Source organism: Opisthorchis viverrini, assembly GCF_000715545.1.
Source record: "Opisthorchis viverrini unplaced genomic scaffold opera_v5_191, whole genome shotgun sequence".
NCBI classification, from domain to species: domain Eukaryota; kingdom Metazoa; phylum Platyhelminthes; class Trematoda; order Opisthorchiida; family Opisthorchiidae; genus Opisthorchis; species Opisthorchis viverrini.
In genome coordinates, this window is record NW_008751847.1 from 795,969 (window position 1) to 822,253 (window position 26,285).

The following is a 26,285-nucleotide window of genomic DNA, read 5'->3' on the forward strand; positions in this document are numbered from 1 at the left end:
TTTCAAGTGTCTCTGTCATTGGTTTTTTTCTTCAAATCTGGTTGCTAAAGATGGTTGTCATGCATTCGTGTACATGTAGAAGGGACGAAAAGGTAACAATAAATTGGTTGTCTGTGGTCAAGCGTATGGTCTAACAAACGAACAGGTAAGTTAATCAGGTGGCGCAAGTAGTCAGTTAGGCCTGAACCAAAGTGAAGGCGCAATACCGCTTCCAACAGCTGTTTGAGGAGTGGTTGAAAGTATACTCCAGAGTCCCGTGGATATTTGTTTCAGTATCCAGCTGAGTGTATCAGCTGTAGTCAGTTGTGCAACAGCCTGGGTCCCATACTTTCAGTGGGGACACTGCTCTCGGAGCTTCCGCACGATTCTTTCGCTCGCTTTGTTCAGTCTAGCTTTCAAGTAGGGGTAAACTAGAACCAAGAGGAAACATTTACATCATCCTTTATTGTATGGTATATTCGCAACGTGTCTTACGTTGGTCTACGAGAGATGGAATTATCATTTTATTGGTATTCCTGCCACTATTATTTTCAGGATGCCCACCATGCCGGATTGACAAGGGAGAGTGCAATCCAGAAACAAGAAACATCGAAATAACACAGACATGCTTTCGGTTGCAAAGAGATGGGCAGTGTAAACCACTGGTCACCAAACAGTTCCAACCATGCGGAGGTATGTGTTTTCTACTTAAAGCGGGGGAAACCTCGTCTTGAATTTCTAAGTTGACCATATTTGGGTATTAGTCGTAGTTTTTAAAGCCGTTAACCAGGTTTGACTGAAGGTGGAAATGGTTGCAAACTCTGGAGACGTGATCAAGCTCACCCAGTGAAATTTTTATGTCGGGAGAGCGAGAACAAGCAATGTCCGGGTTCTGCTCCCCTTTCGGATGAGTATCTAAGTTTGTAAGAAATTCTCTAGTATGTTATATATAAATGAGGCTCCCTGTACGGAAGTCAGCCGTCCCTACTAACGGAACACCACATCATTTGGACGGATGTGTCACGTGCAGGACACGGGCCAAACGAAGGCATGCCCTGATTGGTCAGAATGCCAGCCAATCCGAGTCAAGCACCCTTGACTCGACGCTTCTCGCCCCCTCACGGAGATTCCGGCACGACCTTGTGGAACACTCTGTGACTACCTCATAAATACAGTTGTAATAATTTTCTTTTGTCTCCATAATGGGTTGTGTAGAGCTACCGTGCCTTTTGATATACCATAGTGGGCGGATCAGGAAGCCAAGGGACCGATACAGAGTTGCACTCCCGTTCATACGAGACACAACAAATGGCATGGATATGAAAATTGGACCCCCGCCGTTTTTTCAGAGGCATGTTCACTAAGGGCTTCTTATGCCTCTTGTATTAACCGACTGCTATCATTTTCAGCAGAGGTTTCGTTCTACAATTGAAAAAAATCTGTGCTGAAAAACCGAGAAGCACTGTACAGCTGTTTCATCCTAATTGGGAATCATCGGTAGCGCGCATCTCACGAAACTCAGAGAGTTTCGATCCCGCAGCCTTCCGGTGGTTGAAAACTTGACCCTTAAGCCACCACCGACAGCAGTGTGGTTAGCGCTCACTTATACAGGACATAGAGCTTGAGTGACGTGAGGGAGTAACTATAAGTCATTTTACTTTAAAAAACACACCAGAGAACCACCTGTTCAGCCCTCTCCCGACAGCAGACAACCTAAACGTCTTTAAGCCTTGTCCTGTTTAGTTTGCCATCGCCGCGGGTATAATCCATCATGTGATACGGCAGACGGGAGGTTGAATTTTTAGTAGTGACCATCTCACGAGTTTTCAGAGTGAATAGAACGTGTAACTTTTCGGCTGGGGGTTTTCCTACCTAGTTTATCAACAGTGCGACTTACTCATACAGGTCACGTCACATGATCTTCAGGTGACTGCTTCTCAGGTAAGAGCCTAGTACAGATTGCATGAATTTCTCCGTTCTGAACAGATTACCTAAAAATCGGTTGTCTTGGAGTTTCGCTTGCGTTTGCCGAAAAACCGCGGATCACTTTAGGCCAGGAATATTTTGTGCTCAGACGTATCCCATACTCATACAGTTCATAGCTTTGTCATCTGCAAATTCATAGATTAATTTCGCGATGATTTCTTTGTTTTCTTTCCTATTTCAGAATGTCCCATGGGATTGGTTCGCGAACCGGGGCCGTGTAACTATTGTCAGCGTCAGCGCCAGGTCGTTCTGCGCACTTTCTTCCGCGAAGATGGTGGATTGTTCCGATGCACTGTAGTGAAACATGTCAAACTTGAACCATGTGGTGCGTGTCCAATGATTGTGTGAACAACTAATACTGAGAGTGACATTCTTTAAGCCTAGTGTGACTAATCAACAGACAAAAACGTTGTCGAAGAGGGGTAATGCAGTTGGATAGCGTCGAAACGCTTAGGTTTGTGATTGTGCAACATAAGTCCCCACTCCAGCAACAGAAAAAGACTCACATACACGGAACATAACGGCTTGCTTACGGACGAGCGAGTGCAAAAATTAAAAGGAATATCGCACCGGTATTTAAGGCGCATTTTTGACCTTGATTCAGGCTGTCCTATGGGCGTTGGGCGAACACTCATCATTGTCAGTCATTGGTTCTATGACATGCTGGAACACAAATCATTGTTGGCTTGCCTGAACACTCATCATTGTCGGTCGTTGCTGAAATGGCTGACTGTTTGAGTAGGCTTTTCTGTCCCCCAAACGATATCAATAAAAACGTCGTACAAATCTGGCGCGTCAGATAAAACCACAAATTGATTAGTGGATATTGAAGTGTTCTTAAACCCTTTAAAACCGCATAAAAATGGTGAATCGTATCTACTGGAGAACGAAGAAACATTAAAATGAAGAGCAGCGAGACAGTACTCAGAAAGCTCGAGTTATTTGTCTAACTCATAATCAAATATTCCTCAGTGCCAAGATTGGGATAACGCAAAGCTGATGGTCAACAAAAGGCACGAGGAAAAGGTTTCTCTAGGTAGGAAATGTGAACAGTAGTATGGCAGATTTCAAATGATTATACGGCAGATTGACAGATTTCGTGTTAAGGTTGCCGAAACCGGTACACGATGAGTGCTGCAAGTTGGTTGTTGGAGTTTGCTAGATTGCGTCTCGAATACCACGGCCAACAACTCGCAAAAGTTGATCAATACCAAAGTATTAGTAGGAAGAAAATAAAATTTTCGATACCCACGGATGTGGAGGGGTATTCACGTGGTTGTGACCCACTCGGGTGGGGTGGAGGAACAACCCTCACTGTCTAACATGACATTAGACACATAACGGAGGACTAAACTGACGATGGTACGGGTTCGCGTAAGTTTGAGAACACATGGGGACACAAATTAGCAAAATCATGAGGAACTGTGACTACCAATTAGGGTAAGTCATGGGTTTTGGGTCCTCTATTCGGTTCCGGACCCACAGAAGAATCTGATCTTTCCTTCTGACATTGTGAGACCCACCGGTTCTGCCTACGTGTCGTTTTTTATTGATAAGTCTGGCTGATACGAAATGCGTGCATTTTCGGTGCCCTCAGCATGTTGTTTAAATTATCGAGGGGATAAAATGATACAAGAACTCGTAGTGGGTGCCTCATTCTAGAGATGAATTGGACACTGAAGTGGCTATTGTGAGTCTTGAGGGAAGCATTCCTGTCAAATACTTTGTAACTACACGGACTATAGGGGTAACTCAGAGGCATTCCACGGGGTTACACTAGCATACTAGAAATCACTAAATTCCAGTGAGCATTCATAGATATTGGCCGAAAAAAAGAAGGATGTTGTGTCACCCAGATGTGTTTGAAGCACGGATCAAATCCGCACTCTCTGTTTATTCTCTCATTATTTTCTTTACCGGAAGCATGCCAACCGGTGAACCTTATCAAGAGCACCTGTGTGAAAGACGAACTGTTGATTAGGAAGCTTCTCACAAGAAAACAAACAGGTTGTTTCCAATGTTCACTTCGAAAGGTTCAGCTTCCCAATCGCCTTATCGGTGAGTTTTGATTTGAAACAGTTTTTAACTTTTGGGTGCTTTTTTGCCTTGGTCAAACGCTGTTAGTTAGCCACCTTGGCGTTCACCCATAAAGATTTAAGGTATATCAAATATATTTAGATGAACAGGTCGACAAGTGTGCATTCAGTGTGCAATTACAAGGCACTCGGCTGCTGTTATGAACCAGAAAGTCAATGAGAGAGGATAAGTTAGGCTAACGTCCACTCCTGACGTCTCTTCCAATGTTGGGACTGACAAAACGAGCGCAGTGAGGCTGTCAAGCGGCTCGGCGTCACTATACCTTATAGGAGAACACGGTGACCAATCAGAGAACAGGACGCACAACGTATCTGTAGCAAGCGTGGGCGGCATGTCAGTCACGAAGCGCAGGGCAGAAAACCAATCGAATCCACCTTCTAAGCGTGCGGCCCAAGATCAAGCCGGTTCAGCAAACCCAAAACTCAAGTTTTGGCGAGAAAGCACACAGTACACGACTCGGTCGCGTGGACATTTTTGTTGTTGAAAAAAGCCCTCGTCCAAACTGTACGATTATCCGCCATGGGTGCTGTCATCCCGTTGTCTACATTTTAACTTGTGCTTTCATTTGTTCACTGCAAATGCACTGTGATTAGCAAGAGCCATTGTGCACAAGCTGCCCAATTGGTTTATCGCTATCCCCGGTGAGAGCATATGTCAACGTTTTATCGCACTACACTAGGTTGAATTATACTGCGTTGACAGAAAACGAACGAGCACCACACATTATGTAGCATATTTTATGTATGAATAAAGTAGCAACCAGGTGTTCCACATTTTCTATCAGTAACGGCAATAGAAACGTTAACAGATCTGGCACAGCTGCACTTTTGCGAAAAGACCACTCTCAGTAGGAGAAAAAATCGACAGGATCGATATCCTAGAGGTTTTTTTGAATGATTGCAGTTCTCTGAGTAAAGACTCCCTAGAAGAGTTCACAGTTGGTCATTCATTTCCATTTACTCCACAGCTTCACGCATCTGTTACTAGAGACATGAAACCAAACAGAGCTTTTCCTTTACCAGGTGAAAATTAGGAATTAAATACAACCAATACTTTTCCATCCAGTATGCAAAAAACCAGAACTCAGGTCGGGCAACTGCTATCGGAAAGGTCCGAATCAACCGCTCATTAGAAAAGTCGTGGCAATACACGAAGTGGCCAGACAGTGCAAATGTCAACCGCTGGTTCAAGTGAGGGAAGAAATATGTAGTGAGTTGTTTTTTTTTGTTATTGTTACGACACAACCTGCTTACCGAAGTCTGCCGCTATGGCACCGAAACTCCCTAAGGAATTTAGGGCAACTTTTGAGTTTCATGAATGAAATCCATTACCAGTTTGTTTAGCAAAACAGTCTCAAATTCACTGTGGTATCGTTCCTACTTAGGTTGGCGACCGGCAAGAGCAAGCCAGTTCTTTTTATAGTTTACGAACAGCATCATAGATCAGTGCGATCGACCGAAATGGGCATTCTTTCTCCTTTTTTAGACTGTCCACCAAAAACACGTGAGGGTCCCATCTGTTTCGCTCACCGCAATCAACTGGCATTCAAAACGATAAACTACATGGTTCAAGGCAAACAGTGCGTTCCACGAATAGGTCATGAATGGATCCCTCGTCCTACGTGCCCTCCATTGGACAAGCCAGATGGGCATCAGGGGAAATTTGAATGCAATCCGGAGACCTGTGTACGAACTTGGCATAAAACCACCTGGCATTGGGAAGAGTGCAAGTGCAAACCAATCACTGTGACAGAACCAAGTGGGAAGTGTTGTAAGTGAAACTCATTCAAAATCTCCGTTGCGTTCCTTACGACGGCTATACTACTCTGGTGTCTGAGTGTGGGAGGTACGGATAGATCTGAACGATGCTTACTGGTTATTCAGAACCAAGGTCATGAACTTGAAGAAATGAGACTTGAAGGTTGCAGTCTTGTCCTCATTGCATCAACTGACTCTGCTAAATACACATGGGTAGGTACGGCTGATTAACACCGACAGCCCTAACAAAGCGCAAAATACGTTTTTCGTGTCCACTCGGATGATAAAAGTTGCGCTCACCTTTATCCGATGGCCTGTCCGGCAAAGGTACTGAATAAATACGAGTAGTATGTAGTCCGAACTTTGTCTTAAGTGGGTTCAACAGTCGCAGGGAAACGCAGCAGATTTAACTTACCACAACTTCTCTGCCTCCGAAAGAGAACAGATCTATCTCCTTGTACTTTCCTTGGAGTTATATTGATCGGCAGAAACTTGAATTTAGTCTAGAAAGATTGATTTTCCATAACTGGAAAAACAAAATAGACTAAATGGCTAAATGGCTTCTTTACGCTTTTTTCCATAACTGGAAAAACAAAATAGACTTTGCTAAATGGCTTCTTTACGCTCTTTCTCATCGGGATGTTGTGGACAGTCAGGGTCCCTGTACTGCTGGTGTTGGATAGAGCTAAAAAGCTTGGCGTTTTAGTGCTATCTTGAGTACCTGGTGCTAGGTACTCAATCCTTTGCCACTGGGTGAGACGAGACTCCAGTCAACTCAGCAGGTAGGAGCAGTTCTTTGCCGTAGGGGTTAATTTATCGCCTATCCAAAAGTCATTTCTTCCAAGGAAATCTTCAACTTTGGATGTTGTCCATAATATCACTACGCATATGGGGACGGAATCATATTGATTGTTAAACGGATGGAAACGCATGCATATGTATAGTGTGTGTGTCAATACTGCTTAGATCAAGCCCTCTCCAGTTACTAATTTGAAGATTTGTGGGTACTTACTAGGCGAGTGCAAGTAAATACGAGACTTTCACGTGCCGCATGTCAGTAAGCATCAGTGAATCTCCTCACAGTCCCTCCAATCTATGGCTAGCTCAGAAGAAGACTGACTTCTCAAGACGATTGGATCTTCCATCTGAGACGTCGTTACTCGAGGAGTCAGTCAGTATGTGATTGAGGGGCGAGCGGAGCTTTGTCCTGTCGAATGAAGAGCTAATCACACTGCTGATCATCCTAAGTGTTCAACCCCTGATCGGAAGGTGGCGGGTTCAAAACTCTCTAAATTTCATAAGATATGCGCTGATGATGATTCACAATAAGGATGTTCAGCACATACTGGATTCGCTGACAGTATGAAATCTCAATTGAGAGTACAGTTAATACTTGGCATTAAGCAATGAATTAAAGTTAGGCTTGTCGTAGGCTTCAAGAGAAATACACTCATTTGCAGATCAGTTCGGTTTTCCCTGGAGACTCAAGTGAATCTTTCGTTCATGGTATTCTACAACTGAATGTGCTGCACACAGGTCGCCTTATGTTTGGTCCTCCCAGACTTATCCAGCCAAGTCGAAATCAGTCCAAATGGGGTTCAAATAGAACATACGGTTGACGGAAACTCAGGGACTGTGCCTACCTGATGAGCCCCAAGAAGGGCGAAATCGGTCGTGGGCTGTTGAAGAGTTTTCAGCAACCTTGTGAGTAGTTTCCTATACGAAAACCGGACATGTGTTTTCTGATGGCTGCCTACTGATTTTTGCATAATTGCTGTCAAATCGGTTCGCTTATCTACATCTCGGAGTACGCCTCACCAGTAAGCACTGAGTGTGTGTAATGTGTACCTCATCGACCATTAAGAGGAACACTGATAGTGTATCTTATTACTGCAACAGTGACTGTTTCCTTTTGTTGTTTTAGGCTGCCCGAAGCCAAGACGGGTTCTATCGCCTTGTCAAAAAGGGATGCAGAAAGAACAACTGGTCACCCATGAGCTTGTTGAAGGCCAGTGCATCAGACATGTACAAAACCGGCTGATGCCTTGCAGTAAGTTTTTCTTTGATTGAATGTGTTTGCAGGATACCAGACGAAATAGAGAAAGACAATTCGGGGAGATTTGAGAAAACGTTCCATTCACTGTTGTAAATTCTAAAGGACGGTTCTTGAGCTTCGCCCGCTGGTGGCGTTGTAAATTGAGCCAAAATCTCATGCACCGTGTCACTGGAGTGCGGATCAGATGATTGGAACTTGATTTGGTACAGGTCATGGGACGTGTATTGAAGCAACTTGGTGCTACCATCGTTTCGAAGCAAAGATACAACCTAGCCCCTGACTACTAGCTGGGAGGTCCCATGTTTTAGAATCACCCGCGACATCCGTGAGATTCGAATTTCTGATGATTCTCAACAAGGATGTGAAACAGCTGTACAACGCATTTCTGCACAGCTTGTCGAAATCCTGGTCGAAAAATTCAAATCGCTTTGTACTATCCACAGTGATTCAAGATCGTCGGAAGTGAAGACAGTACTTCCTGAAAGGTGAACTGGTTAACACAAAAACCCTGTTGGTCATTGCCAAGCCAACGTATGATCTTTACATGTCGAAGTCAACCTCATTTTCTTCCCTGGTAGTTTTGTTCGGAGGAATTATTGCAATCTATATGCATAGCAGCATTTGACGACTGGAAGCAGAGGTCGACCACCAGAATACTGTGAATTCAGTTCTAATGCGGCCACCACAACTTTGGAAAGAGCTCCCATATGTCCAATATCAACTACACAACTCTTTATAAAAAGTCACATTTATCAAGAAATGCTATTTGCTCTGCGTTAACATCTTCGAAAGTCCTGGGGGAGGCTTGACAGATTTCGGTATGAATTACTGGCCTGTGAGCTAAATGCGTACAAATTCTTGGCCTCGATATAAACCCGGGGGAATAAGATCAGTGGGAGGAAGTGCAGAGGTCTGCCACAGAATGATGGGGCCCAAGTATGGGCACCGGCCCACATTACCTGTTTCCTATTAAGGTTCCGGCCTCATCCGTCTATTCTTTTAACTTGCAGCATACTACCACACCTCTTACAGTAGTATATCACCATACAAGTGTTACCGAGACTCGTCAATTATTACGCCGTCAGAGTGGTAACGGATAACCTGATAGTATACCATTAACCATAGTGTTAATGATTTCAGTATACGTGGCATGTTGTTACCTCATGTGTTGCTATTTTAGGTCAAACATGGATCGCCTTTACTGTTTGCCTTGCAGGTGAAACTTGGTCCCGTAAATATAAAATGACTGTATAAAACACTTCGTTACTATCTGCCTGTTTATCCCACATAAGGTGGTTTTTGTCCCAGAATGTCCTGTTTTTCATTTTGAGGAACGATAAACTCGGAGGAGTTGAAACAGTTTGGTCTATAGTGAAAATCCTAATGGTTGTACAACGAATAGATTGAATGCAACGTTTCGACCATCCAGAGTGATTTTTCTCAATGACCAGACAAATGCCACTAAAAAGTTGCCGATGCTGTTGCCCAAGCACTGGCCAGCACGCCGTTATTAGCGCTGCGATCCATGTGAAAGTAATGTATGGGCGCGCTCGCGTGTAACACTGTGGGTATGTTTCACACTTCACCTTGAGACTTGGTTGCCCCTTCACGTGCGGCATTTCGTGCTTGCCTTGCCTTTGTACGACGAATAAGGCCGGCCCAGATGGCATATAACTGAACACTGTGAAACCTGTTATAGGCTGAAGAACGTCACGTGAGCAGCTGCTGATTCGGCAGCCCCACTTATTTTGAGGCTCATCAGCTGGGTGCAATCCCCCGAGGTTCTGTCAACCTTTTGTCCAACTTGAACCCGAATCGGACCGTTTTCGAGAAATACACTCATTTGCAAATCAATTTAGTTTTCACAGGAGACTTAACTGGATCTTTCGTTCATAATATTCTTCAACTGAATGTGCTGCACACAGACCGCCTCATGAATCGATTGGCACGATATTCGATATATCGCAGTATATTTTCATAAAGGAGACTGCTCACAAGGTTGCTGGAAACTCTTCGACAACCCACGACCGATTTCGCCCTTCTTGGGACTCATCAGGTAGGCGCAGTCTCTGAGTTTCCATCAACCTCATGTTCTACTTGGACCCAAACTACACCAAATTTTGCCCATATTCTCATCTGCATACGGATTCGTTTTTGGCGATGTACCAACCTTGAACTAAGCTAGATTTCTTTCAATGTCCTTCTTCAGCAACCTTATAAGCAGCGTATTACGTGTGTACAAGGTATTGCGATGTATCGAATATCATGCCAGCTGAAACATGAGGCTGCCTGGTGCAGCACATTCATTTGAGAAGAACATCATAAACGAGAGGTTCAGCTTGGTTCCCGGTGAGTCTGCGTCGAAACCGAATCGGTATGCAGATGAGATAGAGGATGATCGTACAGCTGTGCCTAGCTGCCATACCACCCGAAGAAACCACGAGGGATGGGATAGACATAAGAAGTAGAGATGCATAGGTCGGGTTCGAACCACAGAATTTACGGCCAGTAAATTCACACTCTAACCACTGAACCATCTCTCACTCTATACTACACCGTTCCACTTCGGTCTGCTCTCTTTGAGAGTCTGCATTCATTTAATTCCTTCCATTGGTTTAGCGTGCCCTCCACCAAAACATTCTTACAAATGCCGAACGGACACAAACGAGAGGATGATAAAAACGGTACTGTACAAGCGTCTGCCCGACAGGAATTGTGGACGCATAGAGTCGGTGTCCGTACTCCCGACAGGTGAGTTGGCTTACTGGAACAAAGTTGTTCCAGACACACACAACATAAGTAGCATTTCTGTGACAGCCTCCAAAATGGGCTGTGATTTTTTGGTTGCTTGTAAAATGCACCCATATCATTTAGAACCCTACTTCTGATCCCCTGAAATTCACTAAGACAGATCAATTGGATTTCATCTTGACTGGATAACAGACACGTGGAAATTCCAGGGTCGTCAATTAGCCGAGGCGTTTCATCTGTTGCATTTCGCGTAAAGTAGGTGATGTGATGAAGTGACGAGAGGCTGTTTGTGTTCACACTACTTTTTCATTAGGACTTGCACGGGATAAAACCTCAGGTACAAACGATTACCAATCATTACAATCCCATGGTACTTGCGTTCAATATTGTCTTGGTTTCACCTAGATTGCTTGATGTCTGTTTCAAAAAAAATCATGCAAACATCTACTTGGGCTGTTATCAGAGTAATCCTTTCTAAACGCGTGTCCCTTCTGGAAGATAACCAAGTGCTTCGGCCCTCTCCTGTCTTAGATAGCGCGCTTAAAAAGAGACACCTTCGTCATCATCCTCCTCCTCCTCTCTTTCTTCATCATCATCATCACATCATCATCATCGTCATCATCATCAAGAAGGAATCATCAAGAAGGAATTGATCCAAATTACTCCCTAGAACCTGCCACATCAGTATGAACGAACCCTTATTACTCACTATTGGATGTACTCATTCACTTTGCAGCTTAAAATGTTTCATTCGGACCATCGTGGATTGCTTGGTTCTGAGAAACAAGCTGTCTAGCACTAACTTGCAGCAGCACTAACTTCATTATCATCAGAATCATACTTAGCTGGTCATTCTCCTAATCTGTCCTCATGTGCATGACTGGTGACCATTCATTCACAGCTTGCAAGGAGGAAGGAATACGTCGGATAACAGAGTGCGTAAGAAAACCCGGAGAGAGCAGGCCAACTCGAAACTTACTGATCACGACACCCAAAGTAGATAACTGCGTTTGTAAAGAACCAGACGCCAAAGTAGTTGAGGAAGCTTGCGGATGCCCAGAAGCTCAGGAACCTCCGGTGAAGCTGATCCACAAATGCCCAGAAATTTGTCATCAACAGAATGGTGATCACTGTGGCAAGGAATGTAACGATGTTTTCACCTGGCAGAGATTTGTCTATGACGAACGCAGTGATGGGAACGCACCAAGATGCAGGACAGAGATCATACGCAAAATTTTGAAACCATGCTGTAAGTTCATCTAGCTGCTAGGGGATTTTCGTTCTTGTATGCTCTGAACAAACTCCCAACCGCATCTGTCTCCACATTAGAACATCGTCTTCATGCAATAACTCCGTGAACATCCATTAGTCCGAATTACTTAGCGGTAACATGTTACGAGCGACTGTCTAGAAGCTTTGTCCCTTATGATATCCAACAATTTTTGTGGACATATTCCACTTTCTACTGGTGCTTTCCATGGCTAGATTATATTACTGTCAGTCTTCAGTAGTATAAAGCACTTAACTACATTAATTAACGTTTTTACTTCAGTTTAGCTCCTAAAAATAATTTTATAGAACTTTTTGGCTACCCAGCTAAGTTCTGTGACACCTTTGTGCTCAAACTCAAAATCATGTCAGATGTGAGGTAGATTTCCTTTCTCTGCCCTCACACGTGAGTACTCCAAAAGCTGAGGAATCAATATTCAAGTATTCCTCAGCTGATTTGTTTCTGGAATCTCAGCTATCCGCAGAACGTTCATTTTTAATCGCCATCTTAATTCTTCATTTGAGGCCTACCATCACAGATTGTTCAGGAAAACTCGAAAAGTAATGAAGTGGGTAGTAGATCTTCTCAGTAGTTACAGTGTAAAGCGTTGCGGAACCTACATTCTCTGTTTGGTCGCCTTATTGAGGCTGCTTGTATCGCTTCTTACTTCACACTGATATTGGCCACACACCGCCCCTTAGATCTTCGCTTGCTTTGGATGAGTAGAACTCATCCATTGAACTAAGGTCAAAGCTCTCAACCGCCCGAACTATGAACGTTCACACCACTCACGTTCTGGCGGTCCTCCTGCCCTGGCGAAATTATTCTGTTGAGTCCACTGGACTCGAGTTTGGCTTTTATTAGAGTTCGTAACCAGTGCCTGGAGTTTGATTCCGGACACGTGACATGCTAGTCGAGCGTGTCACCACTATCAGCGCACGCCTCTCAACCGCCCGAACTATGAACGTTCACACCACTCACGTTCTGGCGGTCCTCCTGCCCTGGCGAAATTATTCTGTTGAGTCCACTGGACTCGAGTTTGGCTTTTATTAGAGTTCGTAACCAGTGCCTGGAGTTTGATTCCGGACACGTGACATGCTAGTCGAGCGTGTCACCACTATTCCACCAGCGCACGCTGGAAGCATCTGATTCCTCAGAACCGAAAAGGCGAGTAATTGCTCCAGAACAGAAAGTCTACTGCTCAGAAGAGAGTGATGTGAATGTGAATTGCACAAATCCCACAAGAACCATTCAAAATGACAAAAAATTGCTTAGCACGTTTCAAGCACTCATATTCACACGTGGCTGAGAAGGTAGGTCAGCTGATCGACAAAGCTTGAGGTTGAGGTGAACTTTTCCCCAGTTGGTTGGTAGACCATCGAGACAGAAGACACAAGGGACGGACTCGAACAAACGTATGTTCATATCAAACTGTTCCCCTAATTTCCCATTCCCTGTTAGTCAGATGGGATGGAGCATACTCGCTTGATAGATGAAGGCATCTGGTCCGTTCAAAGTTGTGGTGTTTGGCCAGCTACTCCGGTGAAAGCGAATATCAGACAACCAGGCCTGAATGAAGACTAATTGAACCTTTGATTAGCCTGTTTCGGAAAGTGTACTAATCGGAGGCCAATAAATCAGCTGACAGAAGTATGGGCTCGTTCTCTCACAGAAAGCTATTTTGTTAGTGTAACACAGTAATCGTAATTACCATCCAGCTAACGCGAAAAAAAATTCGAGGTCGTTGCTATCTATATTGTGAAAAAAATCAACTCAATAAAAGTGTGGCATCTTGGTGTTTTTCTAGATTGGGGATTCCATGTAGAGAGGGCATGTGAAAATCCGAGAACTTGTGAGAAAAACCACTGCTCTGTTTAGTGTGCTTTTCCGTATATGTGGACCTCTTATGAAGAGTTGACGTCTTATATTGCCCAGAACTTAAGCAGTATGGTAGTTGACGATGGACGATGTACCGAACTTTGGGTTTAGTGTTACTTAAGCTTGCGTATGCCAAGCTGTTTAGTGGACGATATTCCTACTGGCTGTTTAGGAAAGGGTATTTTCAGTTCCCGAATGACGTCTTGGCTGTTTACTCTAAGTAAAATGTTTTGCCTAGCACCTTTCTATACACGTGACCTTGATTCCCTTCCTCAAAGGCTGTCCTCGAAACAGAAGAATCACGCGCTCTTGTGATCCAACCGGACAGTATGAAATTTTCAAGGTCACCGAGAACCGCCTGCGACACGACAAGTGTGTTCCGATACTGCGTGTAATTCGGCGACCGGTGCACTGCACTTCTGGATTTCAGCAACGCGTTTGGGGCCCGGTTGAAGCTGATGGAACAAGACAAATGAAATTGTTTTTTAGCCATGTAAAACAATGTCATTGTGCCACTCAAACGGTTCAAAGGGCATGTAGTCAGCGTAAGTCAGTCACGTAGAAGTTAAGTAACGATCTTCCTTTGGGATAGAGATTTTTAAATGTGTACACAAAAAACTTTTTAGTTAGTTGTAAGCACGCAGAAACACACATGAACTACGAAAATTTGTATGAGAAGAGACCACCAAAAGACTGGACAAAAAGTAGTTCACTCCATCTTGGACTTATCAGTGGACTGATGGCCTAGCTGTCAAAAATTAACCGATCGTAATTTTGAAACTAGACCATTGAATTCACATGCGAACAGGTGAGGAAGAACACAGGTGTCTTCATGAAGGAAACTACCCACAATGCTGCTGAAGACTCTTCGACAGCCCACGACCGGTTTTACCCTTCTTGGGGCTCATCTGGTAGGCGCAGTCCCCGAGTTTCTATCAACCTCATGCTCTACTTGAACCCAAATTAGACTGTCTTCGAGAAATGCACTCATTTGCAATCAAAAACCGAAAACGGTTAACGGCCATACCACTCGGTGTCCACAGCCGAGGATAGGGAGTGTCACCCAAACTCACAAGGTCAACTTCACCAACGGTGCCCAAACGTCCTTGCTGTCATGTCACCTCCAGGTTCCCGAATTAGGCTCCGAAAATAGCACCCTTTGCCGCAGGAGGTTACTCGGCACACGTAACACACGGCCAAGCCACATTAATCTGCAGTGCTGGGTGCAGTCTTGGAGTGAAGTACCGTCTGCTTCACCCAAAATCCGTCTCCCAATTAACTCATCGCGGGTTGACGGATTCCAGTCAATTCCAGCATCGCTGCTCACAGACTAACAAACCTCAGAGTAATAATGTTGATCCTGTCTACTAGGATGACAGTTACTGACGGAAAGTGTTGGGGGGGGGGGGCTGTGCACACCGAAAAGAGTGACACAGTCAGAGGGTTTTCGACCACCCCATGAGTAGTATATTTCGTTAAAACTGGTCTATACTTGTTTGACGGAGAAAAGTCCATGAACATACTGGCACCAATCCACGTGAATACACTCAATGATTGTTATTTAACTTGTTATTTTCGGCTGCCTTTTCGTTCTAGAATGTCCAAAGCCAATCCAAACCACAACTTGCGATCCCGGATCAAGAGAACTTGTGCACACAGTTGAAAATTTCATCCCCATTGGATGCAGATGCGACAAGAGGGTATTCAAACGCCGCACCAGTGTGTGTAAGTTTCGGATTGACAGTGACGGTCACTTTTCCTGTGTTTTGGAATGGATGTTGCTTGATTTATTGATTAGAGGCCAAGTTGATTCTTTATCTCCTGATTGGTTGCTGTTTAAATCAAGCTAGTTAATCTCAAACGAACTCGCTGGGGTTGGGCGGTGGGGGTAGACCAAGTGTTGGAGCTCTAATAAGAGTGGAACTGGAGCCCAGTACTCTTCCTCTTGATATAAGCTAACCAGTCTGATAAAAGAACAACTAACTGGAAGAAATTAAACCGCCTACAGGTTAGAAACAGCGGTATTCAGATGACCTTGTCAAAGGAAGGCAGTCTGATGTAAGGTGCAACATACAGTATGTATTCAGGGAAACTAGGAGTTTTTCCTTTCACACCAGACACCTCACGGCTTCCATTTGGACAAGTAGCCTTTCGAAGCACCGAGTTTGACATTAGACTCAGTTTATTCACCCTGGCTCAAGATTAGGCATCACGAAATAGGGATAAACCTTGCGACACTACTGAACGGTCATACCTGCTTCATCTGCAATTGCCATAAAGACGTTTCCCAGCTTTCGCAGCGATTAAATAAAAACACAGTAGTTTGGAAATTACGATACTATTATTCAACGTGTCCACCAAATTGTGGTTGTGTTCTCTGGCTCAGTTTATTTTCCTTCTTCTTTACAGTATGTCCCGAACATTCTGAGCTCATCTCCACCCACTGCTCACCCGAGACCAATATCGAAACTAGCAAATATCGGCGTCATTTTCAACATAATTGTGAGTGCCGTGAAGAAGAGATAACGAAACACAGACCGTGCGGTAAGTCCGTGAAGTATGTCATTGCCTCTGGCATGTGCAATTTCAAACTGACTCCACCTCTTACCCAGAATAGGTTTGCCTTGCATTTCACCAATTTGTTGTTTCACAGGTTGTTCAAAACCAATGTTTTCTGAGCCTGTCTGTGACGCAAAGAACAATCAAATTCACACGATTAAAACAGTATTTGATGTGGTTGAAAACAAGTGTGTTCCGCGCAAAGTGGCGGTGCATAAACCGGTGGACTGTCGACCATTTGAACTCGAAGAAGCCAAGAGAAACCATGGTACACCCCGGGTTGAACTGCATTGTGATGCCAAATCTGGACGGGGGCGTCTCGTGGCAGAATTGTGGCAACCGGTGAACTGCAGATGCGTCAAGCGACCACAGGTGATCCGAGAGGGCGTCTGTCGTAAGTCTTCTTTCTGTTCCTTTAAACACTGAAAAATCGATTTATTGGTCAGCTGGTTATTTTTGGTTAACCTACGCCAAAAAGATAGTATCAAATTTGGCATTAGTTCCTATTGGAACTCATCAACCGTATAGGGATTTGAACTAGGGACATCGGGTGTGTGAGGTGAGCGCACCACTGCCCGACCAACGCCCGGTTAACACCATATTTGAACACTGGTCCAGTCAAACGGCGTTTCCTCAAAAGGGTCAGCAACGTTTTGTGTTTTATTGGCTATATGTCAAAGGTCAGTTAGTCATTTGAAACAGGCCTACAAAGGCATTTTGGTCGATTCGAAATGCATTATTTAACTGAGTTAGTATTCACTGGCCACATTGATTCGTTTGTCGCAACATACGTAAGCCATTATTATCACTTTTATACCCGCAGAATGCCCTCCACCACAAAAGGTCATGCACTGTGACGGTACGAGAAACCTGTGGATAAGAAAAACAGTTACGTTCCACCTAGACAAGAAAACACTAAAATGCCGCCGCCATATTCGCGAGGACGCTCAACCAACATGTGAGTTTTCGAGAGGCAAGGGTTTTGATATACTGGTGGGGAGATCCATCTGGGGTTCACTTTGAGTGGCGTTTTTCCATTTGGAACTGCGTTCAGTACTTGTAACGATTTTTTTATATAGACCACAACTTTTAAGAACAGAACAACCCCTAAGAACAGACAAATCTCCACTTCTTTAAGGTGTTCACTTTACTGTGCATGTGTGGTTCTTGACGAGCTAAGTAAAATCAGGTCCTTTAGAACGTACGTACTCAGAAACGATCACTTAGTATATATAAAAGATGTCAAGGGCGGCTTGTGAAGAGATAGTTGAAAAAGATCGCTCCAAAATGGCCTTGTGCAGCTATTCCAGCCATTTTGGGAATCTTTGGTGATGTGCATCCCGCGAAACTCTAGGACCCTCGACCTTCCGGTCAGTAGTTTAGCACTATACCATTCGGCACTGGTAGCCGACCAATACAGTATTCAATCACCAACCGGAATGTCGTGGGTTCGATTGTTCTGAAGGGCTGATGGTGAGACGGACCGGACGCCTGCGCCATTCGTAGGATGGATTTTACTTTTGGAAAAAAAATTTTAACCGAAACAGAATTTCTGTCACTGCTTTCGAGCTATGCAGAGTGTTGTGTAACCGTCACAGTCACGTGTTTGCCCGAGGAATTCGAGAAAAGCCCAACGTTAAAGTTCTCGCTGCCGGAAAGCCAGGAATTCATCTCCGATCAGAAATTCGAAGACATTGACCAAAAACGAGCAAATCACAGAAGCGACAGTTGTACAGGGACACGCAGTATAAGTGTTCTAAAACGTCCCAATGGATTGTTGTCACAAGTGAAGTATTTGACCGTCTTCCGCTGCATCTTCCTGGTTTTCGAAAGCAACAATCGGCTACAGAAAAGATTATTACTTTTGGCGTTATTGTGAACCTAAGCTGGAGAGTGTATCCACGAAGTTCATTGTAACTCAAACCGTAAGTTGCCATATCAAAACTGAGAGCCCTACCTGAATGAACGCGTGCAAACGTGAAAAACAGAAGTCTAGTTTAGTAGGCCTCTGTGAGCTGTCAAACCAACTTCGCCGGTCATTAGGGCTATTGATCCTCAGGGAAACGGTTCAAGGTCACACTACAACGTCTAGACTTCTTATCACAGGCAACAGTTATCCTGGAATAACTGACCAAAATCATGAACAAAACAGGACATGTAGATGTACTTAGCTGAACTCTTGACTATCCTAATATTCTTGCAGTTACTCGTAAATTTTATTGTTGAAATTCTTAGACACAGTGATTAGCGAATGTACACTCATTTGCAAACTAATTTGTTTTTTTCGAGAGACTCACCTGGAACCCAGTTGAATCTCTCGTTTGTGATGTTTCCAGGCAAGTGAATGTGCTGCACCAGGCCACCTCATGTTTCAGTCGCTACAATATTCGAGATATCACGATACATGTATATATTTGTAGTGCACTACTCATAAGGTTGCTGAAAATCCGTCGACAGCCCACGACCAGTTTCGCCCTTCTTGGGGCTCATCAGGTAGGCGCAGTCCGTGTTCTACTTGTTCTGTGTTCTACTTGATGGAAACTCGGGGACTGATGGGCGAACCGGTAGTGGGCTGTAGACACATTTTCAGCAACCTTATGAGTAGTGCATTACAAATAGACAGTGATATTTTTTTCGCGATCGTATGTATGTGAATCAATGGCTGGGTCTGCCCACCCGTTGTACGGTATTCCCTTAGAGAACTAGAATCGCGGCTCATAAGCAGTGATTCGTTCATGATGGCAAGTGCTATTGAAGTGAACCTCGAGCGCTTTTTCTTTGACCCGCTCAGACTGCCAGTCGGCTCGTATTCGCTGGGGCCCATGCAATCCAAGGACTGGACGCCGGAAACTCCACCTCATCTACCATCGTCGTGATCACTGTCACTGCATTCGCGAAATGCGTGTTATGGAAAAACCGTGTGTCTGTGAGTCGAATCGGGTCAAGAAACAGAGCCAGTGTGACAGTCTACGAGGCATCTTGCACACGGTGTTCTTGACTCAGCATTGGAGCGATAAACTCCATCAGTGCGTACCGGCGAGAATTATAAAGAGCACAACAATCAGTGAGTGTTCAGCTGGCATGTTGTGTGCACTCTAGCAGTTTATATTGATCCACTATATACGTTGTTTAATCATCCACTGCATAACTAGCCACGTGCGGATTGCGATACTGCGCATCCCTGACTTGCCGTATGGTGAGTAGTCTAGAGTATCAGGCAAGTGTTCATAAAGTAAAATGTAGATGTGAACGCACAGAGATTCCATACCGAATCTGCCACCATCCACCTGACACCGCCATGGGTCGACCGGCCTGATATTGTAGAGTCATCTGTCATCCGGTTCGACTTGCTTCGTCAAGTGACCCAACGGCATGGTCTCTATTCCATCTGTACAGTAAAACTCGCAAGCCTTTTTCATTGTTTTAGTTAGAACTCTCCAATTTCCTGCTTTCCGAAGTTTGGCTTTTGTGCTTTCGTGACCGTACGAATCTAGTTCTTCACATGCACCCCAATTCTCATCCGAATTGTTTTGCTTGAAGTAGTTTCATCACTCTCCCATCCGATTCCCAACCGGGGTCGGGGAGACCGGATGTGAAGGCCACTGAGCTACCTTAAGGATGATTGGCTGATTCGCCAAAGCTGACTCCAGTCTGTCCACCACGGCCCGCCCCTTGTGTGACTAGCCCAGTCCTGCAAAGGAGTGTGTTGAGAGAACGACACGGTGGTTCGATCATCTGTCTGTCTGGCAGATTACTGTGATTCGTCGATAATGCGCTCATGGAACAAGGTACGGCAGCTGCTTTGGGCCTGACGCCACCTGCATGAGCACACAACTTAGTGTGAGAGGTCTAGTACCTGGACGGTGGATTGGCTACCCTGACACGCCTCAGTTGTCTGCGTCTCGACGCTTGCACCTGAGTATCGTCGACAGAGCGGGAGTCTAAAGAACAACACAGCTGACTTCGTGTTTATGCTTGAGTGACGGAAAACTAAGTCAGACGATCAGTTGACTATCCGAGAGTGTTGTCTAAATCTTCCCGTGGTTGAAAAACACGCCACTACTCAGAAGAAACTACTTACAAGGTTGCTGAAATCTCTCCAACAGCCCACAACATGTTTCACCATGAAAAGCAACTAGGTATTCAAATGAGGGTATCAATCAAACTATCTGTCAAATGATTGAGTTTTCCACACTTTGATGCAGCATAATACTGGTGACGCCTTGCAACTACCAAAAGATGAATCAGTGGTCTCCATCGAACTACCATGTGTACGTCGAAATTACGGGAAGCATCATTCTGTTCTGCATAGGGATACCATAAAGGAGAATTTCTACCGGATGGTATCATTTCACACAAACTGAAAGCTTATGACACAAAGTACGGACGGATATGTCTTACGCGACTGGGAAGTCAAAATTCAAAAATTCGAGGGTAGGGGTCGCTCGATATTGCTCGTGCACAAAGGTTGACAGCAGACACGTAAGTCACTTTGTTGACATGACTGATACGAACCCTATCTTTGGAATAACTGTTGGCTCCGGCTGTTGACATTCCTTGAAGCCATGATCACTAACAGACAAAAATCAAGTCTCCGTGTCCAGAGGGCTGTAATGTTGCGCTTACGGTGATCCCTCCTGACCGAAGTTGTAGAATGTCTGGCAGTGTCTAGTGACTTCTTGCCAGATTTTTTGGTTTTGAAGTTTCAACAGCGTGCTCGATTCTCGTCTATTTTAGTTAGCTCGTGTGATCGTGTGAAACTGCTCCATTCCACCAAAGTTGTCTTCTCCCGATATCGTCATTCAGTTTCATCAAGAAAACTAGGTGTTTGGCGTTAGTCTGTTCATTTTTTGTCAAGAAATGGGTTTGTCCTGATCAATGATACGAATACACGTTTAGTTCTCTAATCATCGGAGTCAGCCCTTTCCTATTTGGGCCATATTCGGAATTTCCGCAACTAATCTATTTTCTTTAGCTGCCTTGCGTTCGACTATTGAGGAACAGTGCATATTCTTGAAGTCGGTGCATTGATTGAACGAGAATAATTCGGCGTCCACATATTCTCTGCTGAAGTTGATCGTGTAGCCTCTGTCTTCGTGATTGTATGAACGAGAGGAAGTATCGGTATACTGCTACCCAACAAACACCCGATCGGGAAAATGCAATCCTACGCGCTTTTCCGCTTCTCCTTTACAGAATGTCTCCCACTGGCCCGTCTCTTTCGTGCTCCTTGTAGCGAAGGTAAGATGCTGGAGAAGATTGTTGAGCCATACCGGGACGTCAACGAGTGCCAATGTCGGAAACGAATACGAACAGCAGTCCGAGACTGTCGTAAGTGTAACCATTGAGTTTGTACTAGATAAGACAACATCGTGCAAAAGAAGTTGATCGGAATATGTAACAAACCTGTTATTATCATTTTATAGAACATTTTCAAGGATTAGACGAAAGATTGAATACTTGATTTAAAAAAAACCGCTCAGCTGTAGCACCCTTTCTGTGTCTAACTGCCAGGCCACCCGAAGGAAGCAGGAGGGCTGGGTTATCCAAGTCTAGACAAGGGAAGTCGAGAGATAGGGGGTCGGGTTCAAACCACGGACCTTCCGGTCAGTAAATTTGTGCTCTCACCACTGAGCCATCTCGCCCGGAATACTTGGTTATACCTATCATAGGGGAAATTGGAAACTGAGAAGCCGAACGGGCGTGAGTATACTTGAAACATCAGCCTGACACAAGGCCCACACTGCCCGCTTGTTTCGAAAGCTTTCTTCTATTCATTAATGGGCACAGTAAGCTGACTTTAACGCTCATAAAATACACCAACTGAAATAATAATCATTCAGCTGTGGCACCCTTTTGGTGCCCAGCTGCCATGTCAACCGAAGGAAACACAAGAACTGAGATACTGCCAGGTTGTCCAAGCCTAGACAGAAACAGTCGAGATACCGGGGATGGGTTCGAACCACGGACCACCCGAACAGTAATTTGCCGCCTTAACCAATAATCTGTTTCAAGTTCATAACATATGCCCTTCTTACTTCAGGCTGTCCCACCAAAATGCTGATCGACGGTAAATGTGACGGACACCGAACCCACTGGGATGAACTGATGGTTGAACAGCAGTGGAGTGAGGAGAAAAGAGCATGTGTGGTGGAGCGAATCAGACGAGCCAGACACCACTGTCGCTGTGATGATCCAAAAGTCTTTAAAGAATGCGCGAAAGGCGTCATGCATGAAACGGTAAGTAAATTTAGTGGGCGTTTGATTTAGCCCCAAACAGGATTCGTTCACCACCCTCTAAACTTGTTTCGGATTGAGCTCCACAGAAAGACACCTCATCTCAGTTTGCCTTCTCAGTTTTAATCTCCGTACAACTAAGTCCAAATAGTGTGGTTTGTGCAGACTCACCATGTAACTCGTAAGTCTCTTCAGTAGAATGTAGTGACCATAACGAAATATAATTTGGTGCAGTAATCCTTCCCAACTTTGACCCCACTGTGACAATTGAGTGAGAGCGGATGGAGATGAAAGTCATGATGTGAACAAAGAAAGTAGAACATAAGGTTGACGGAAACTCGGGGACTGCGCCTACCTGATGAGCCCCGAGAAGGGCGGAACCCGTCGTGGGCTGTCGAAGAGTTTTCAGCAACCTTGTGAGTAGTTTACTTTCAGTAAAATGTTTTGTTTTCTTTGATAAAATGGGTAGCATACTCATGTGAAAATAGTCAGAAATCGCACGTGATTTGATATAGTCCAGGACACAAATAAGAAAATTAGGAAAGTGGCAGCCAATCTGTGACGGGCTTGAATGAAGGTCGTCAGTGTTAAACAAGTCTGTGGGGAGAAATTCTTCCCTGGTGGGCCTGGTTTTTATTGAAGCCCATGGAAAAGTTATTTTTGTGCTGGTAAACAACGGCTGAGGAGCGTGCACTACAGAGATTCGAAAAAACGCTTAATTTAGAATTATTTCTCTGTCCTTTTATCCATCCTTTTCATGGGTAGCGGAACTCTTGGAGCCAATAGCTGAAAACGCATTCATGCATCAACAGGAGTGTGAGAGAATGGCCGGAACACCGTGAATTTGAATGAAACATGAGAACGCAAGACATATCGATCAGAGCAAGGAGGCCTGTCTACCTCCTGAGCTCCTCATTGATCAGTGATGAAACAGGTAGTGTAACAGTCAAACGGTATCTTCGACTGGCGCGTAATACCAGAACGCCCGGGAGGACAAAACAAAGTCGGAGCCGGGTTTCTATACGGTATATCAATTCTCAAAATGTACAAACCTTGACAGTGGACACTCGTCCACAACAAATGGTCCACTCGGAATTTGAAGGTACGAAGCAAATGAGCAAACAGGCTTCCGCGAGAGACAGTCATACGTGCATAAGGTCGGCCACCAATGGTTGGATGATCTCAGGGTCAAATCAGTGAAATGGTAGGGACAAACAAACGCAGGCACCAAACACAAAAGCGGAGCGGGGATTACAATTAGAGACAGTGGAAACGCGGGACATTTCAAATTTCAAAGTAGTCAATCATCTATGAACTCCGCACAAACCTATAGTTCCGATTATGTATATAAGATGGGGGTTACGCGTTTCCACTGGGATTCGCACATGTATCTCGTCATTTGATTGAGTTGCCTACTACTCTGAAAGCCTCTCGCGAGCATGCTACGTCGAATAGCTCCTGATTTGAAACTGCAGACCTTGGAATATCCTAAAGTGTGTTCACCATAAGCTTCGGTCAATCAGTTTCTCGTCATATGGACTAACTATATTTGATGTCATGCAGCAGGACACGCAATAGATACAGTACAAAGCGGAATTGTCGGGCGTGAGGAAACCGTATTCATTGATACGCCGTACAGTGGGGCGAGATGAGCTCGTGTATCTTGATACGTTGGCTAGCTCCACTGATGAACTAGGTCGATAAAGCTTTAGGCAACTGGTCAGGCATTTATCGTCATGATCGTTACCTTTCCAAGGTCTTATGGCCATCGGATGCTTCCCGTGAGCACTCGTTCAATAAAACATATGAAACTACGGGCTCGTAGCTTATGGTAGGTATGTAGTTGCTGCAATTATTCATCATCGGCTCATACATCGGTGGTACACAATTTCGACCCCTAGTGATACAAGCGGTCATATTTTACCCTATACTACCTTCGCGATGTAACCTTAATGAAGTTAACAATCATAAGTTGTAAATTGCAGTTAGGACTACACAATAAGGAAGTACGGAGAAATGCAGGTCGGTACGATCAACCGAAGTGTATTCTGGTGTCTCAAGGTCTGTGTTTTGAACGTGACATGGGGCAGATGGCCTGCACTTAGGTAGTCAAACATTCCCCAACGCACTGTAGCAACTAGCAACTCACTCTTATGTGCGTATCAATGGGAGACGGCCTGTGTGCCATTATTTTAGCGATTAATACATCTATGTGGAAATTGAAAACGGTCTCCGTTGTGCATAATACTACTGCACTACTTGATTTACCAGACATTTTTTATGTGCTGGTTGAATATTCAAACAATTCAACCTCATCAAACCTTACCACACTGTTCGTTCGGCCATCCATCTCTCGAACCACCTTCGCCCACCCGATATTGGTGTGACTATATAAGCTATGCTTGCTCTAACATGTTTTTACTAACGTCAAGTTACGTTTCATGTGTGCACCCATGCAGCAACCATGCACTTCAGGTTTCAGGAATAGAGATCCATGAGCAAACTAAGCAATGTGTACAGAAGTGCTGTCGGTAGAGCACACTAATGTGTTGACGAAAGAAGCGCGACCCCTCAAGACGTAAGGTTGATAAATTGACGTAATGGCAGGGTTTGGGTGCTGCAGTGATCCAGAACTTCGTTCTACAAAGTGCGACCATTCCAGAAAAGCAAAAAGAGGGTAGTCGGACAACCAGCAATGAGATCCCGTAAGACGAGGCGGTCTGGGGGTAAAGTCGTACTGTCCTATGCGACAGGAGTGTGAAGGCAGTAAGGTGCTTTCCCAAGGCGACCAGCGTGTTCATATTTATGAAAGCAGCGATGCTGCCTTCCCCCGAGGAAGGATTGGTTAGAAAAGGCAGGCACCAAAAACCTCACACTCCGATCGCCCAACGGTTGACCATGACCACCGGCGCATTATTCAGTACGGTTGAAATGCTTTCAAAACTAAGAGTCTGGTACCACTCAAAGGGCACCTGCAACACACAACTGCATTAGGAATGAGACAGTAATGCCGCACTTTCTGTCCCCTCGGGCCGTGCCGGCCCACTGAACCAACTGAGTCAGACTATCTCTTCATTGGCTTCAGGAATGGTCCTTCAAGAAAGCCACTATAACCGTGGCATCACGAACCAGACTTTTGAGTCAGAGACCAACGGCTGTGCGCCCGAGCAAAACCCTACACCCTCCCGCTATCTTGTGGGTCAGACGTTTGAGTGAAGGCTCAAGGTGGGGTACCTCAACCAAACCCCCTTCCTCGGCCTGGGGAACCGGAAATTATCATTTACCTGCGCAGTTCAGCTGCCACCGATGTCCCTCCCCAACCCCTTCCCGCCGCACACTTAAACGTCTCTGGGCCGTTTGACAGTCGTCAGCTGACCCAAAGGTCTTATACCCGTCGCTGCCTACAAATATTAAACAAAATTACACCTTTCTAAATCCACGACATCCTTCCTATATAGGAGCTTTTAACGTCCGTACTATATGTCAAATCGGAAAACAGGCAATGCTTGCTGAAACCTTGTACTCCCTTAAAATCGATGTATACTGTGTCTCCGAAACACGCATACAAGACCCGAGCGTGGTTATGCATCTCAGAACGCCAAGGACGAACTCAGTTCTTTCACATTTCTCCCTCCGTGTGTCCGGTGACCCAGAAGCGATAACTCGTGGAATATATGGCGTGGGCGTTGCGCTCAGCCCCAGAGCTGAACGCGCT

The 26,285-nt window shown here is 44.8% G+C and overlaps 2 protein-coding genes across 2 annotated transcripts in view; one reads left to right on the forward strand and one right to left on the reverse strand.

Annotated features, from left to right (window-relative positions):
- Nucleotides 1-26,285, forward strand: part of T265_07887 (hypothetical protein) — a gene marked incomplete at both ends in the record, with an annotated part of 195,892 nt that overhangs the window by 61,370 nt on the left and 108,237 nt on the right. The window contains 11 exons of the mRNA XM_009173537.1: nucleotides 535-672; nucleotides 2,147-2,290; nucleotides 5,548-5,832; nucleotides 7,744-7,869; nucleotides 10,495-10,626; nucleotides 11,528-11,875; nucleotides 16,184-16,318; nucleotides 16,428-16,727; nucleotides 19,125-19,397; nucleotides 21,530-21,664; nucleotides 22,377-22,573. Of these exons, the coding sequence (XP_009171801.1) occupies nucleotides 535-672; nucleotides 2,147-2,290; nucleotides 5,548-5,832; nucleotides 7,744-7,869; nucleotides 10,495-10,626; nucleotides 11,528-11,875; nucleotides 16,184-16,318; nucleotides 16,428-16,727; nucleotides 19,125-19,397; nucleotides 21,530-21,664; nucleotides 22,377-22,573 (2,213 nt within the window). The remainder of the gene's footprint in view (nucleotides 1-534; nucleotides 673-2,146; nucleotides 2,291-5,547; nucleotides 5,833-7,743; nucleotides 7,870-10,494; nucleotides 10,627-11,527; nucleotides 11,876-16,183; nucleotides 16,319-16,427; nucleotides 16,728-19,124; nucleotides 19,398-21,529; nucleotides 21,665-22,376; nucleotides 22,574-26,285) is intronic.
- T265_07889 (hypothetical protein) lies at nucleotides 9,867-14,682 on the reverse strand (the record flags this gene model as incomplete). The annotated part of the gene is made up of 4 exons (XM_009173539.1): nucleotides 9,867-9,968; nucleotides 12,689-12,776; nucleotides 12,871-12,994; nucleotides 14,625-14,682. 4 exons carry the CDS (start codon nucleotides 14,680-14,682, stop codon nucleotides 9,867-9,869), a joined length of 372 nt encoding a protein of 123 aa, XP_009171803.1.